A 14,477-nucleotide genomic window follows, 5' to 3' on the forward strand; every position below is an offset into this window, starting at 1 on the left:
ACACCTTTCTACAGGTTAAAAACCTGACAGAAGAGATGGCAGCTTTGGATGAGATCATCGCTAAGCTGACCAAGGAGAAGAAAGCTCTTCAGGAGGCCCATCAGCAAACGCTGGATGACCTCCAGAGTGAGGAAGACAAAGTCAACACACTCACCAAAGCCAAAGCCAAGCTGGAGCAACAAGTAGATGATGTAAGAGCCAGAAAACACAACACTAGAATTAAACTGAGAAGCTTTATAAAGTAATTGTGTAATAATTTTTTTGGATGAAATTTAGCTTGAAGGTTCTCTGGAACAAGAAAAGAAAATTCGCATGGATCTTGAGAGAGCTAAAAGAAAACTTGAGGGGGACTTGAAGTTGACTCAAGAGAATGTGATTGATTTGGAAAATGATAAGCAGCAGATGGAGGAGCGGATAAAGAAGTAATATATATTATATACTATAAAATCCAATTTTAATATTAAAAAAAAATTTGGTTAATACATTTCCATTTGACTTCAGTTAACTACATTATTTAACATGAAATAATATTGAAAAATACTTGCATTTATTAATCTTACTTAATGTAAATTTAAACATTTACTAACATAATAAAAATGTAATATTGTTAATACTGTTAATATTATTAAATGGACCTGAGCTCACAAGCTAACAGTGAAAAGCTTTCTTTTTATGAATTAATGTTAACAAAGTTAAAAAAAAAATGTTTATTGTTAGTTAATGTTGTTTAATACATTATCTAACGTTAACTAATGGGATCTTATTGTAAAGTGTTACCTGATATTGTCATTTGAAATTTCATGCAATCATTCATGTGTCATCCTGTTTACTTGGCAGAAAGGACTTTGAAATAAGCCAGCTCAATAGCAAGATTGAAGATGGACAAGCTTTGGAGTCCCAACTCCAGAAAAAACTGAAAGAGTTGCAGGTAAACTTTGTCTTAATAAGTGTTAATAAGACATTTGGATATATAACCTACATGTTTAATTTATGCACATTACTAGGCCAGAATTGAAGAGCTTGAGGAAGAGCTGGAGGCTGAGAGAGCTGCCCGTGCTAAAGTTGAGAAACAGAGAGCTGATCTGTCCAGAGAACTGGAGGAGATCAGTGAGAGGTTGGAGGAGGCTGGTGGAGCCACTGCTTCCCAGATTGAGATGAACAAGAAACGTGAAGCTGAGTTCCAGAAACTGCGCAGAGACCTTGAAGAGTCCACTCTGCATCATGAGGCCACTGCTGCTTCACTGAGGAAGAAACATGCAGACAGTGTGGCTGATCTGGGGGAGCAGATTGACAACCTCCAGAGAGTGAAGCAGAAGCTGGAGAAAGAGAAGAGTGAACTCAAACTGGAACTGGACGATGTGGTCTCCAACATGGAGCAGCTTGCAAAGGCAAAGGTGAGTGAGAGAAATTATGCTTAGAGTCTATAAATTATGTGTTGTCAAAGAAAGCAATCAACTACGATATAATTTATCCTCAAGACAAACCTGGAGAAAATGTGCAGAACACTGGAAGACCAAATGAGTGAGTACAGAACCAAGGCTGAGGAAGGTCAGCGCACTATCAATGATTTCACCATGCAAAAAGCCAAGCTGCAAACCGAAAATGGTAAGAACACTTACCAACTGTACCATAGTGATGCTTGGAAAAAAAGTCATTTTTTGTTTTTAAATATTGCATTTTAGGTGAACTTGCCAGACAGCTTGAGGAGAAAGACTCCCTGGTGTCTCAGTTAACCAGAGGCAAGCAGTCCTACACTCAGCAAATTGAAGACCTCAAGAGACAGCTCGAAGAAGAAATCAAGGTTTACAAAAATCTCCTTCTAAGTCTTTTTGCTAAAGACATAAAAATTCACTATTGTAATAATAAACAACTGGCCGCAAATATTTGTTTGTCTTCAGGCTAAGAATGCCCTGGCCCATGCAGTTCAGTCTGCTCGTCATGATGCTGATCTGCTGAGGGAGCAATATGAGGAGGAGCAAGAAGCCAAGGCTGAGCTACAGCGTAGTATGTCCAAGGCAAACTCTGAAGTGGCTCAGTGGAGAACCAAGTATGAAACTGATGCCATCCAGAGGACTGAGGAGCTGGAGGAAGCAAAGTAAGAAACAAACAATATTTAAATGTTAAAAGAGTTTGGTCTTTAGTGATGAGACACTTTTCTGAATTTTCTGCAATACTTTGTGGCCTTTTAAACACGTTTAAATACAGTTTAATGAATGCTACTTCTGATATTTACTATCCTTTGTATTTTAATTATTACAGGAAGAAACTGGCTCAGCGTCTGCAAGATGCAGAAGAAGCTGTGGAAGCTGTTAATGCTAAATGCTCCTCTTTGGAGAAGACCAAGCACAGGCTGCAGAATGAGATTGAAGATCTCATGGTGGATGTGGAGAGATCCAATGCTGCTGCTGCTGCTCTGGACAAGAAGCAAAGAAACTTTGATAAAGTAAGGAGAGAAAGTACATTTTGTCATTAGCTGGAAAAATTAGTCATATATTTACAAAACGAAATACCAGCAAACTGCACTGCTCTCATTGACCATTTGGCCTTGTAAAATTTAACCAGGTCCTGGCTGAGTGGAAGCAGAAGTATGAGGAGACCCAAACTGAACTGGAAAGTGCCCAAAAAGAAGCTAGATCTCTGAGCACTGAACTCTTTAAATTGAAAAACTCATATGAGGAGTCATTGGACCACCTGGAGAGCATGAAGAGGGAGAACAAGAATCTCCAAGGTAAGAGTGGTTTTTACAACTCCAAATCATTACTTTAATTGCTTGTATTTGTGAGCTCACATGTTATTTCTATTGCACAGAGGAAATTTCTGACCTCACTGAGCAACTTGGTGAGAGTGGGAAGAATATTCATGAGCTGGAGAAACTACGAAAACAACTGGAGCAGGAGAAACAAGAGATACAAACTGCTCTTGAGGAGGCTGAGGTAAAAGAAAACCATTTTCCCCAAAGTTATTCATTGGACAACTCTTTGATTTAAATCAAGCTGTTGTTTAAAGCAATTGATCATTCCAGATTATTTTAAGGGAGGTCACTTCCCACCCCACAACACAGGGCTAAACAAAAACTTTAAATCTCAATTATAACAAACACCCATTTTACTCTTTATAGGGCTCCCTTGAACACGAGGAAGGCAAGATACTTAGAGCTCAGCTGGAGTTCAATCAGGTCAAAGCTGATATTGAACGTAAGCTGACAGAGAAAGATGAAGAGATGGAGCAGGCCAAGAGGAACCAGCAGAGAATGGTGGATACCCTGCAAAGCTCACTGGAATCAGAGTCTCGCAGCAGGAATGAAGCTCTCAGGCTGAAGAAAAAGATGGAGGGAGACCTCAATGAGATGGAGATTCAGCTCAGTCAGGCTAACAGACAGGCATCAGAAGCCCAGAAGCAACTCAAGGGTCTTCATGGACATCTCAAAGTATGAAGAATCTTCAAATCAAGATGTTATAATGATTAGGTGAACATAGTTCTTCAGTCTTTTCATTTGTAAAAATTTACAGGATGCCCAACTGCAACTAGATGACGCTCTTCGTGGTAATGAAGATCTCAAAGAGAACATCGCCATTGTGGAGAGACGCAACAATCTGCTGCAGGCTGAACTGGATGAGCTGAGATCCATGGTGGAACAAACTGAGAGAGGAAGGAAACTGGCTGAGCAGGAACTGCTGGATGTCAGTGAGAGAGTTCAGCTCCTGCATTCTCAGGTATGACACATCTGTATTAGATGAATTAAAACTTTAAACACATTCTTGGTATCAATATCAACTAGAGACTACATGAATGTCAACATTGTCCATGTTCAGAACACCAGCCTGCTGAATCAGAAGAAGAAGCTGGAGGGAGATAATACTCAGCTTCAGACTGAGGTTGAGGAGGCAGTGCAGGAGTGCAGGAATGCTGAGGAAAAAGCCAAGAAGGCCATCACTGATGCTGCCATGATGGCAGAGGAGCTGAAGAAGGAGCAGGACACCAGTGCTCATCTGGAGCGCATGAAGAAGAACATGGAGCAGACCATCAAGGACCTGCAGCACCGTCTGGATGAGGCTGAGCAGATCGCCATGAAGGGAGGCAAGAAGCAGGTCCAGAAACTGGAATCCAGAGTAAGTTGCTCAAGTTTTTGAAAACAAGTCTATTGTTTTTTTTTTCTGTTATTTAAATACTTTTGTTTGATTAGCTAACCCTTTTACACATCTCTTAGGTCAGAGAGCTGGAAAATGAGGTGGAGATAGAACAGAGAAAGGCGAGCGAGTCTGTGAAAGGAGTCCGTAAATATGAGAGACGCATCAAGGAGCTCACCTACCAGGTCACTTTTTTTGGCACAAAAAATGTCTTTTTATTCATGCAAAGATTTTATAAAACAACATAAATTGTGGTCAAGTCAATTTATGCTCTGACTATATACAGACTATATACTACATATATATTGGGAGGGTTACATTAAATATGTATTCCATTACAGTTAAAAAAAATAACTTAATTAAAAAAGGTTTTTAGTAACGTAATCCAAGCACCACAAAGTGAAAGCAAATAATGTAATGTAATCTGATTACTTTCGGATTCCTTCAAGGTCACATATGTAAATAACGTAAAGAAAAAAGCAATATTTATGACAATGATTGCCATGCACCAGCAGGTGACTCACATGAGTCATGACTGGCAACAGAACCAGCTGTCAATTAGAGATGTGCGGATCAGTTCTAACATCAACTGAATCGTCACATTACAATTATTCTAATTCTTAAGCATGTTAAGCATGTTGGTATGGTAACATATTACACTGAAGTAGGCTTTTTTAAAATTGACATTTAGCTATTTAAAGTAAAAGTTCTTCTTTGGCAAAATTACATTTCCTTAATAGCCTAAACACAGGCTTTACGCCCTTCAAACATAAATTGTCACTGTTTCCGTCATTGCAACTTTCCCGAACAAACACACACACAAGAAATTAAATACATTCATCCCAAGCAAAGGCTGGATATATGCTTTATGAGTTTGTCAAATACATACAGCGCTGCACAAGCCGTTACATATCACATATCACTTGATTCGTCCTGGTTAACTATTTCAGTAAAATGCTCCCACACGGTACTTTTCTTTCCTTCTTTTTTGTTTTTAATTCTCCTTTTGGAAATTTCTTTCATTTTTTTGAGAGAGATGCTAATGGTCCTGTCCGATTCAATGATCTATGCTAAGCTATGCTAAAAGTGGTACTGCCAGACCCGGAGATCGGCTGAATGGATTCGAAAACGGTAAAACTCAACTGTTTAACTCTGGGGGAGTTGTAAAATGAGCCTATTTCCAAAAAAAGTGGAGTATCCCTTTAAACAAGTGGACCCCGCCACTGTGTAGCTTAATGAGAGTATGCAAATTAGTGCCTGATTAAAAAGATTACACGTTAAGATTTCCATCATGTTTTTTTGTTAAGCTTGTGTATATTTTTAGGAAGCTATTAAGTTATTAAGCAATTATTCCTTTTTTCCTGTGTTTTATATAATGACCACTAGGAGATGCTCATGGCATATTTTTTCCTTTACTGAAAACGCACATTCATTGTGTTTTACTGTGAAATGAGAGTTCCGTGTCTTTATAAAAATCAACATATTAATTATTTATTTCTCATCGACCTGCGACCCATAAGCTATTAATTCAAATTTTTTTATTATGTGGCCAGCCTGATGGATATCTCCATGGATATAACCGGGATCCACACTGTCAATATAGCATTATATTGTCAAAATACTAATTTATTTAGTTTTAAGTGAAACCATTGTAATCCTGATAGTATTCCCATTTTTTACAAAATTCAAAAAAAATTAACTGTAATCTGATCACTTTTTTTTTTTTTTGACATAACTGTAATATGTCAAAAAACAACAACAACTGACTTTATATGCAGACTGAGGAGGACCGTAAGAATCTGGCACGTCTTCAGGATCTGGTGGACAAACTCCAGCTGAAGGTCAAATCCTACAAAAGAACTGCTGAGGAGGCGGTATGTTTAAGATAATTTCAGTAAAAACGTATGAATCTAATCATGCTTTACCCTTAAGCTGTGTTGAAACACCTTTGGTGTTCTCGGTCAAAAATGGCCGGCCTTTTAAAAATTGCTTGTAAATCACCCGTTATGTAATATTATCACCAAATATTGGGTTCAATCTTTTTGTCAACTTGTTTTCTTTCAATTAGTACAGGTTTTGTATTTATTTTTTAAACTGATTGATCGCTTGCAAAGATAAAGGCCTCGGACCAACACTCAAGCTACCACACACACACACACACACACACAAACAATTTTACGTATTATAATCTTTATTTTTAACAGAGATGAACTTTATCCTCAGATCAATGAGGCCTGCACACATGACCATATGTGAACATGACGAACATCATATTTCATATTTGACCGGGAACTACACAAGTTTGACTTTGTGCCATTTTGTACAAGATAAAAGAATTTCAAAACAAACTTCCGGGTTAAACATTAGAGCACACTAGTGTGATAAACAGTGCAATTTCATAATTTTTTTTTTATATTAACAAAATTATCCACAAATATTGCCCTTTTCACTTCAAACCTGAGGTGCATAAGATCAGATCAATGAGGCCTACAATCAATCAGTTCCAAAAAGGATTACAAAACCTGTCCTAATTGAAAGAAAACAAGTTAACAAAAAGATTGAATCCAATATTTGGTGATAATATAGCATAACAAGAGACTTATACGCTTTTTTTGGTAGGCCGTCATATTATAATATGATATGACGGGGAACACAAGTGTAACAATGTGGGAAAAAATTCCCAATAAAGTACAAAAATTCCACAAAATAAATAAATTGGGAAGTAGTTATACCCCGTGTGAGCGAATTCAGTTAGTTTTAGTCCAAGGTGATAACATTAACTACTATTTTTTATTTTAAAATTGATTTTATTATTTTTATTATTAAGGCAAAAGTCGTAGTTAATAGTAATAGTGAGAATTAGACCCTAATCAGAAGCGTGACCAAAAATGTGGCTTATTTTCTTGGCATGGGATTGCTTGAGAAAATATCTTCATGTTTTTACAGGAGGAACAGGCTAATGCAAATCTGGGCAAGTTCCGTAAGATACAGCATGAGCTGGATGAGGCAGAGGAGAGGGCTGATATTGCTGAATCTCAGGTCAACAAGCTGAGAGCCAAGAGCCGTGATTCAGGATCCAAGGCAAGTATTGGTTGTTTTCAAACAAATGTTAAATGACTTGGCTAGGTGTGGTGCATACTGTCATTAACATTTACTCTAAAGCAAACTAAAATTTAAAGTAACTATTTGACTCTGGAAACCTACCAACATAATATTTCATAACTTTCAAGTGGAAAATAACATGATGTTGCTTCGAAAATCCTTGATAAGCAGAGCTAATGGCAACTCCATTTTCCTACTGTGCAATTAAATTTTGCAAGGAAATATGGAAAATAATTTTAAACAATTATATTTATGGGCAAAATGTATTATATTTTCTAATAAGATAAATTAATCTTACATCTTTGACTTTTTTTCTCCTTTGAACAGAAAGGACATGATGAGGAATGAAGCTCTCCCATCTCTCAAAATCTTGTGTGTCGCTTTGAATCCATTAGTCTTGAAATAGAATAAAGAAAATGTGCAAATTAAACATCTGCCACATTGTGTTATTTTAAAACTAAATTGTCATTGTCACTAGTGGTGTAAACTGTGTGTGCTTTACAAAGTCAAATTAAAGAGTAAAAAAACTTGCTAAAACCATTTTTTCAGGCATTAGCAGACCACTACATAAATTGTCATTTGTTAAGATTAGGTGTGCTGGTTAATGTAGTTATGAACATTAATAGCTAAATAAAATGTAATGCAGGTCATTCTCCCAAAACCTCAACAATAACTTCTAGCAGAAATTATTAAAACAGGTCAGAACAGGCCCTTAACCCTCTGGGGTCCGAGGTGTTTTCTGGGCCTTGGAGGTGTTCTGACATGCTCTGACATTTGTGCTTATTTCTGTTACTTGTGACATTTTCATGGCTAAAATCTGGTTACACTGTATTTAGCACAAACTCTGCTACAATAATATGTCAGCAGCATGTATGTAAAAGTTTGTAGTTTTGAGATAATGACATTTATGCGTGGTTTGTGAAAAAAACTAAAACAATTGTCACTGAAATAAGGTCATGAAACCCATACTGATTATTTCTTCACACAACATTTGAAAATTGTATCACGTAGCCTAGAATATTTGCTTCAAAACTATGTGAAAATCCTCCTGACTGCTCATTCAGATAAGACAATATATTGATTTAAAATTTGTAAGACGTTTTTTGTGTAAGAAAGCTTTATGCGAGTAGGCGTAAACACATCCTGAATATTTATGGCTTTCACACCTGAGAAAGACAAAGACCCTCCCCTAATGGCCCTATTAGGAGCTATCAGGCCCTATCATTCTGAGCAACCTTGCACAAAGAATGAGGAGATTTAAAAAAGAATGGCTTTTTGATTGTTTGGATTTATTTACAACACAACATAATCCAAAGATACACAACAAATGACTAAAAGCACACTATTGAAAACAATGATCCAAAGACAGCGACCTTTGTGTCATTCCTAAAAACACTGTACATACCTTTCATTTCCAAGGTGTTTGATTTTACACTTTACCATGTTCATGTACAGAGACTCATGTGAATGTTGAAGTCAGCAGGACTCATCAGTGGGGCATCTGGACCCTGTAAAAAAAAAAAAAAAAAACCCTGTGAACATGCTGATATCAAGAGAAACTACAGGGCTGCACGATTTTGGGAATACATTTTAGATTTTTCTGGTTAAAATTGCTTTTTAAAATTCACAGAATACACACACACACAAATGTTTCCAACATTATATAATTAACACCAGGTTTGTTGTGCCTTGTAGGCATAGGCTACGCACAGTGCTGCATAAAATAATAATAACAATAACCTATAGCAGCCTATAAATCGTTAAAAAGGAAGACTTCAGTAACACTAGAGAACAATACACGCTATAGAAAAATATATTGATTATCATATGTCACTTCAAATGTTTCCATTCGTTATTATGAAATGAGATTGGAGTAAAAACATGAAGCCTAATGTTTGGTGAGTTTTGCTTTTCAAACGCACAGCGCGTTTTGAATATGAAACATTCAAACGCATAGCGCGCTCCAAAATATGAAACATTATGGTTACCATATTATACATATCACGTTTGAGCAGATATCCACAAACATAGTATTTAATAGTAAACCCGGGTCTAAATATTATAATATTCACCATATATCTAGCAACAGTTCAACTGCAATGTGAAGTTTATGCAACAATAACATTAACTAATATAATTCAGAATACATTTCTTACCTTATATCTTTCTTGTCTTGAAATCGCGTTCTTCTTCTTCTGAGGTAAAACCAATGTAAGCTCACGGTGTGTCTTCCAAACTCGACGAAAAGCAGAGACTGATAAAGTTTGGTGCTTTGTGTTTGAGGTAATGAGCGCGTTCGCGTTCCATGTGGATGATTTGCATGTCAATCTCTTTTGCGCGCGTGGGCGTGGTCAAATTAAAACTAATGAGCAAGCGCTTGAGAAACTGGACATCTTGTTGGTTTTATACAAATTACTTAAACAGAGAATATTTGTTTTCAGTTTGAATCAGATCATTTAAAAGTACACACTTAAATGTTTATAAAGATATATGGGTCATAAATGTGTGACAAGTATTCGCTGAGTTTTGTTTCAGTTTATAGACGTGCTCAAGAAAAAAAAGTTCAGCGAGATGGAGAGGCAGAACGCACACCCTGTTTATTTTCTTTATTTTACAAAAGCACAATGTTTTGATTTGATTGTAAGTGGACACATACAGAAGTAGACATATCACAGATTCTTTTTTCATATTTCTTTTTTCTGTATGACCATAAATGACAGAGTAATTTAAGTCTATTGTGCTACTATGTGAAGAAAATCCAGCAAATCAGACCCCAGAGGGTTAACATACATGTAAAAAAAATACAATCAAATAAAATCTGTAGATAACATGACGTTGACTTACCTTTTCTAATGGTTGCAAATAGAAATAAAGCTAGCAAACACGTTTCAGACAAGGGAACGGTCCATTACAGAACTACTCAAAGGGTAGGAGAGATGTGACAAGTGCCTGTTGTTTCTCAAGATTATGCAGTGGCTCCAACAGACGTGTTAAATAAAGGAGGAGTCAGGAAGGAGGGGGTTGATTAACACTGGATGAAGAAAGCGTGGCATCTTTAACATTTGTCACTTGTGCTATTTTAAGAGCTTCATAAAGCTTGGCACATACAGTACTATATGTGAGAGGAGCCTCTGACGCACATAAAAAGCTTAAAAAAGCTTATAAACTTTACAATGACCATTTTTCTTAGACATATAGGCAAGGCAATGTAAAAAAATGGGGCTAATTTGTGCATTAACATTGTTTAATAAGACGTAGCCATAGCTTAGGAAAGTTCAAGGTGGTTAAACAATATCATAAGCATAGCATAGAGGAGGCATTAGGTAATGTAACTTAAGTAGTAAGAGTTCATGCAAGTGATGGACGTCTACAGATGAGACATGTCCTACATACTATCACTCAAAGGAATTTAACAGGTTATCTTTGTCCTCAGGGCTAAAGTAAAGGAAACAATGCCACGTAAACAAGACAACTTGAAGGGTATGGCCCCTCGGTCAGCTCTCTGAGGGACAGCAACAGACTTCAAACACTATATGATTCACTGCTTTGAAGCACACTGGGGCTATCCGTCAAGCTTTTAGCCTGGGCACATGATGCAATGCATTCAGAAAACCCATACTGGTCAGAGTGCATTTTTATAGGATTATTTTTTTTAAACTTTTTTTATACAATATTTTGAATTGTACTGTTTGAAATAATATGAAATATATTTTTTAAATTGGATACATGTAAAATAATAAATAAATAAAATAAAGTTATAAAATGTTATTTATATATTTCAAAATGTCAACTGCACGCTGAAGTTAAGAGCCTGGCTCATTGGATGCTCTAAGACAGGGATAGGCAACGTCGGTCCTGGAGTGCCGCTGTCCTGCAGAGTTTAGTACCAATCCAGAAAAAGAAGAAAAACATAAAAAACTTGCCGGCCTGTAGCCGTAATAATCCTGAAGACATTGATTAGCTTGTTCAGAAGTGTTTGATTATGGGTGGAGCAAAACTCTGCGGGGCAGTGGCACTCCAGGACCAACGTTGCCTATCCCTGCTCTTAGCTGTCATGATTATGTGCGGATAATCTTGACAATTGGAGTGTACAGCTACCACCACCAGAGGGTGTCATTTGGTGATCAACCATATCAAAATGTTAAGAAATATTAAATTGTTTCAATAAGTCTGAGACCAGTAGTTAAATGCATATTTTATATTTTTTAAATAAAAGTGGTTTTAATTGACATTTAATTTTTAGAGTTTCTTTTGCAGCAGCACTTGAAGTGAGAAACAAAACTTGATCATTCCAAAGAGCATCATGTGCTTACACTGAAACTTTGACCCTCTCTGCAAAGGAGTCACATGATCAATGTCAGATTTAATTTAGTGATGTAGAAATGGTCTGACACATACTCATTTGAACTCATTTACATTAAAATTGTCCAAATTCTAAAACATTCAGTTTTGTCCATACTTAAATTATATTTTCTTTTTTTTTGTTAACAACTGTTTGAGTTTTTTTTTTTTAAGGTCAAGAAATCCAGAAATACAACTATACAAATCTGGAACCCACCTCAAACCATCCCACCCCTGGTAGACTTCAATCACATATTATTGAATATGGTTTCAGACTTTTGAAGCAGTGTTATTTTAGTATCATTGAATATTATTAAAAAAAATTATTAGCTTTCATTTTCACATTTTACACTTTAATTTTAACAAAGGAAAAAAAAAAGGTTTTTAATTTTATTTTCAGTTTCACTGTTGCATTTAATCAATGTACCATTGTTTAATGCTTAATTACACCTACTCCAGCTTTTAAGTCAAAACTAGCTGCATGGTCTGAAGAAGAAGACAGGAAGTAGACACAATGGATTCCTATTTAACCCAACAGATGCAAGACCATTCAAGTGCACCCAGTGACAAAAGGAAGCTCCGATTACAAACGTTATTAGACATAAGGTTGCTCTCATTTCTTCCATTCTTGCTCCTGAGTGCTGATAAACCAGAGTAAAAAGACAGCTGAGAATGAGGCTCTGTAAAGGATGAGGGGGCTAGAATAGATTGGCCAAGTGATAAGACTAAGTAAGGTGCTTGTTGAGAGGGTGCAGAATAACTGAGGGATGAGAGGTCAAGGCAGGCCAGAGACTTCACAAAAGGTCTTGAGTGATGGCTCACACGGCTCAACAACAAATCAACGCAGTAGAGCTGTTTAGAAACAGATCTGGGGCTAAGACGGTTAGTTTGACCTGTTCTTTCTGTTAAGAAGAAATAATTATAAGCACCTTCATGTTAACTGATGCACAGAAACGGTAACAATGATGTCATGTATTTAGAATATATTAACTTCTGTAAGCATTAGGGGTGTAACTATGACAAATTGCGATACTGAACTCATTATATGATACTTATCGCAATTTTATATTATATTTATATATTTATTATTTTTATATTATCGATTATATTATTATCAGGACACACAAATATTCCCCCATTACATTATTATACATTTTATTCAACATTAAATATAGTAGTTTAATGTTAAAATGTCACTGAAACTCCATAAACTTTTTTTTTTTAATTCCCTCACGCAGTACTCAAGCTTTCTATGCAGGCATTCGTCTCTTACACAGACAAACCGCGCACGCACAGACACTCCTGGTGCTAGATATGTCCCGCCTCTCCCGCTATTAATGCACTATACATTTAAGAATAAACCATCTAAAACGCTTTGAATAATCATACTACTCAAACTTAATGTGATAAGGTGATTTAAATGATGTTTGCGCTTTCACTTTGAGGAGTGCCGGCAGTGCATACGCGCTTCAGATGATCAATGCAATCAATCACAGTTCTAATCACAAGAAAACGTGTCAAAATGACTTCACAAACTAAATGTCTAGTAATCCAAAAAATTGTATTCTGCATTTACTCGCTCTAATGTTGTTTTCGCACAATCATTTGAACATCTGTGTTTAATTCAGTATATGCAAGTTGTAAATCTGTTTATTATAAAGCCATCGTGCATCTTCAGAAGACTTGGACTTGGATCAGACCACTTGTTTGAGTATTTTTATGCCTTTATGACATTTTTGGGGTCTTTTAAAGTGTAAGTTGCAGGTTAAATTTTTCACGAAGATAATGCAATGTGTTTATTAAACATAAAGATAAGAACTGCCCACCATTGTTTTTTATACCAAAATGCTGATATAATATGAAAAGTTGGCACTTTTAACAGTGGTTTTAACCGCTCCCGCTCCCTTCCACTAGATGGAGCGTGACGTCACAAGAGGAACTCACTAGTAGAGTTACCGGCATAGTCATAGCTATAGATGCCTTACATAACTACAGACAAGTTGGTTGTATGTTTTATTTGATAAAAAAATTATGGATAAAATAACTCAACTGTTAACATACTCGTGTGTGCTGACTTCAAGGGGACCGTGATCCTGCCTGAAATGAGAATAAGCTATTCGCAAAACAAACGGGTTCAGGCACGTCAGATCAGCCGGTCGCGGGTCGAGCTGCTCCACTAAACTAAACGCGTTCACCTCACGGCAGCACACACTCTCCACTGCTGATAGCCCACACACACACAGTGATGGGGACATCGATCTCTCTTTTTCTTTTCTGACAATAAACATCGCTAATTAAATCGTGAGAAATTGATAACGCGTGGACTGAGGAAGGGTATTACATGACGTTTGAGGCGTCGATGAGACTAGCGATTGCGCCTGACGTGCATCTCTAACGTGCAGCTCTGATTTGGACTGACTTAACGTTACTGTAAGTAAATAATGTCTTCAGTCGTTGTCCCTCCTTGCTATTCTACATGACGGCAATATTTTGAAAAGACTTGCTTGTTCTGTTATATTATCCGGGTTAAGTTTGCACCAGGCTAGACTTGCTCTAACGTAGCTAACGTTACTCACCGGGACACCTGGCTAACCCTCCACTCATTCTCCTCACACCAAGCATTAATAACTCTTTGAGTGCCATGGCTCCCCTCTCTCACGCCTGACCAGTTAAAAATTGTAGGGCTGTGGTCCATAAAGAATTTGATGGTTTCCCACATCCTCAGTCGTTCTCCAAATAGCCATAATACAGTAGGAATCTAGCAGAGTATGGGTTGCGAGTTCCTCTTGTGACGTCATCACCCAGTAACTGAAAAACACGCTACGTTTGAAGAAACCCTAATAAATGTTATTTTAACGCATTTTAAGACAGAAATAATTAAATATATACATATAGAGCACTTTAATT

General features: G+C 36.8%; 1 protein-coding gene across 1 annotated transcript in view; it reads left to right on the plus strand.

The window, feature by feature from the left end:
- The window catches only part of LOC308682862 (uncharacterized protein), a 39,536-nt gene extending 31,871 nt beyond the window's left edge, over positions 1–7,665 (plus strand). The window contains 17 exon segments of the mRNA XM_081352802.1: positions 15–191; positions 277–422; positions 838–928; positions 1,005–1,394; positions 1,479–1,605; positions 1,683–1,801; positions 1,899–2,095; positions 2,260–2,443; positions 2,563–2,728; positions 2,809–2,933; positions 3,119–3,427; positions 3,510–3,713; positions 3,813–4,109; positions 4,208–4,312; positions 5,906–6,001; positions 7,074–7,212; positions 7,561–7,665. Of these exon segments, the coding sequence (XP_081208928.1) occupies positions 15–191; positions 277–422; positions 838–928; positions 1,005–1,394; positions 1,479–1,605; positions 1,683–1,801; positions 1,899–2,095; positions 2,260–2,443; positions 2,563–2,728; positions 2,809–2,933; positions 3,119–3,427; positions 3,510–3,713; positions 3,813–4,109; positions 4,208–4,312; positions 5,906–6,001; positions 7,074–7,212; positions 7,561–7,577 (2,889 nt within the window). The 3' untranslated portion in view covers positions 7,578–7,665.
- The last annotated feature ends 6,812 nt before the right edge of the window (positions 7,666–14,477 follow it).

The sequence above is a fragment of the Scardinius erythrophthalmus genome (genome assembly GCF_964197995.2).
Source record: "Scardinius erythrophthalmus genome assembly, chromosome: 22".
Taxonomy (NCBI): Eukaryota; Metazoa; Chordata; class Actinopteri; order Cypriniformes; family Leuciscidae; genus Scardinius; species Scardinius erythrophthalmus.